The sequence below is a fragment of the Protomyctophum parallelum genome (assembly GCF_964188405.1).
Source record: "Protomyctophum parallelum genome assembly, chromosome: 9".
In the NCBI taxonomy this organism is placed as follows: domain Eukaryota; kingdom Metazoa; phylum Chordata; class Actinopteri; order Myctophiformes; family Myctophidae; genus Protomyctophum; species Protomyctophum parallelum.
In genome coordinates, this window is record NC_139706.1 from 38,400,827 (window position 1) to 38,403,326 (window position 2,500).

The 2,500-nt window shown below is 46.0% G+C and overlaps 1 protein-coding gene across 1 annotated transcript in view; it reads right to left on the reverse strand.

Moving 5' to 3' along the window:
• LOC310864958 (paired box protein Pax-3-like) overlaps positions 1-2,500 on the reverse strand; it is a gene marked incomplete at its 5' end in the record, with an annotated part of 35,784 nt that overhangs the window by 10,205 nt on the left and 23,079 nt on the right. The window contains one exon of the mRNA XM_083773841.1: positions 1,165-1,364. Within this exon, the coding sequence (XP_083629967.1) occupies positions 1,165-1,364 (200 nt within the window). The remainder of the gene's footprint in view (positions 1-1,164; positions 1,365-2,500) is intronic.

Here is a 2,500-nt window from a genome sequence, read left to right on the forward strand (position 1 = left end):
ATTTGCTGCGTGTCAGCCTACTGTTATCAATAAAGGCAGAAAAAGCCCCCAAAAAGATGAGTGTGGCGTGCATGCATGCATGCGTGCATACGTGGTTGTGTGTAAATGTACAGTAATTTGGAGAAATGACACCACAAAACAATTGCAGCATTTTATGCTGTAATGGAGGCCACACAAACTTTTCTTTTTTTTTTCTTTCATCTTTGAGTGAGTCTGTAAATCTGTCCCTCAATCTGTCAAATAACGTTTTTGGTAATCTCAAATCTTAGATAAGCAGCGTGTTCAGCGTGTGTGAGTTACATGCTGCGTCCATATGGAGCGGTCTCATGCAGGGAGACCTACACGTTCCATATGGAGCCTGTGGAGAGGGAATTTACTGAACCTTACAACCCAACAGGGAAACTCCAGATTGGACTCCAGGGAGGAGAGGACGAGAGAGGGGCCAAGAATGTGTCTCTACACCGTGCGTGCGTGCGTGCGTGTGTGCGTGTGTGCGTGCGTCTCGTGCATGTGTGTGGAGCAAAGACAGGTCAGCAGGTGTGTGTTGTTCAAGAGAGGTGAAAGACTGTCAGTGTGTTATACTGTACCTGTAAAAAGGGGATGTGGCGTGAATATGTGCGCGTGTGCGTGTGATGAGTGCACACTCGCACATGTTGGATGGTGTTGGATGGTGTTGCATGGCAGTGTTGTGCACCGCGGCGTATATAGCAGATCTACAAGCTCAGGGTTGAAAATGGCAATGAAGAAATTGTAAAAGTGGCCTTTATAAAATTGCCACGGTAACATCTTAATGTCCTCACAAATGTAGCAATACAAACTGTGTGTGTGTGTGTGTGTGTGTGTGTGTGTGTGTGTGTGTGTGTGTGTGTGTGTGTGTGTGTGTGTGTGTGTGTGTGTGTGTGTGTGTGTGTGTGTGTGTGTGTGTGTGTGCGTGCGTGCGTGCGTGCGTGCGTGCGTGCGTGCGTGCGTGCGTGCGTGCGTGCGTGCGTGCGTGCGTGCGTGCGTTACCTGCACCCTGGCCTCAGTGAGCTTGGCTCTCTGTGCCAGCTCCTCTCGGGTGTAGATGTCGGGGTAGTGTATTCTAACCTGTCCTCTGGCCTCAGTGAGCTTGGCTCTCTGGGCCAGCTCCTCTCGGGTGTAGATGTCGGGGTAGTGTATTCTAACCTGTACCCTGGCCTCAGTGAGCTTGGCTCTCTGGGCCAGCTCCTCTCGGGTGTAGATGTCGGGGTAGTGGGTCCTCTCAAACGCTCTCTCCAGCTCCTCCAGCTGCTCCGCTGTGAAGGTGGTCCGGCTGCGCCGCTGCTTCCTCTTCAACGGCAGGTCCGGCTCCGACTCCACGTCCGAGCCCTCGTCTGAGTGGCTGGCTGCTCCCAAGAGGCACAGAGACAGGCATGAGTTTCCTTTAGAGCAGTGGACGGTTCTCTACGTTTTCTTTTAGAAAGTCTCGAAAGCGTTCACCCATCTGACCTCAGTGAGCATTTTCAGAGCATGTTTGTGCTCAGTAGAATATTGAGTTCCTATTTATCGGTATCACAATGAAAACTAAATTATTGTTATTAGTTATTTTATCAAAATCAGATTGTTTTTCCAAGTAGTTGGGGCCCACTTGCAATATCATCATGGCCCATCAGTGGGCCCCGGCCCACAGGTTGACGGTAAGCCAAAAAAAGAAGGCCCGTGCATCGCAGGAGCGGGACACATGCAGCATGGCAGCAAACGCGGGAAAAAGCTGCTCCATGCAGTGTCTCTTTACAACGACTGTATAGGTTTATCCAGGCAGGATAAACCTATACAGTGTTTTATGGTTTTGAGCCAAAGGCAGAGACAACTTGTTTTAATCAGTGTCTGTGGAAATAAGATACACAGTGATACTATCCTTTGAGCCAAAAGTCAAAACAGGCATCTAGCAGACGCTCTTATCCAGATTGACTTTACAAGTGTGAAATCAGAGTAAAAGTCGTACTTATATACGTACGTCTACGTACTATAGTCAACAAAATGACAGGGTAGATGGTCACCTACGTGGAGTGCAAAGAAACTAGGATGTAAACAGCAAACCTGGCATCTGTCTAAACAATATGCTGTCTTAATGACATTCCTGAAATGTGTGGTCAAGCAAAACAAATCTAAATAACACAGACATGTGAACAGATAACCAAAATATATAGTAATTGACATCTGTCAAAACAAAGGGGATACAAGGAGATGATAAGGGGAGGTGGATTCAATTAATGTAACATGCTTGCTAATATAATATTAATATATCATAATGTATGCAATGTAAGTACATTTATGCTACATCATTTATGTTGCACCAGAGATCATATCACCATATACAAACACATGTACATATGCTTTCAAGCATTTATATGCGTTCACACTTTCACAAAAAGAGAGATAAAGGATTGCAAGCTAGCTATAACAACCAAGGGCACTTTGGTTACTTCTGTTATTGTTATTCCATAGTTTAAACATTAAACATTGTGAAAAAAGAATGATG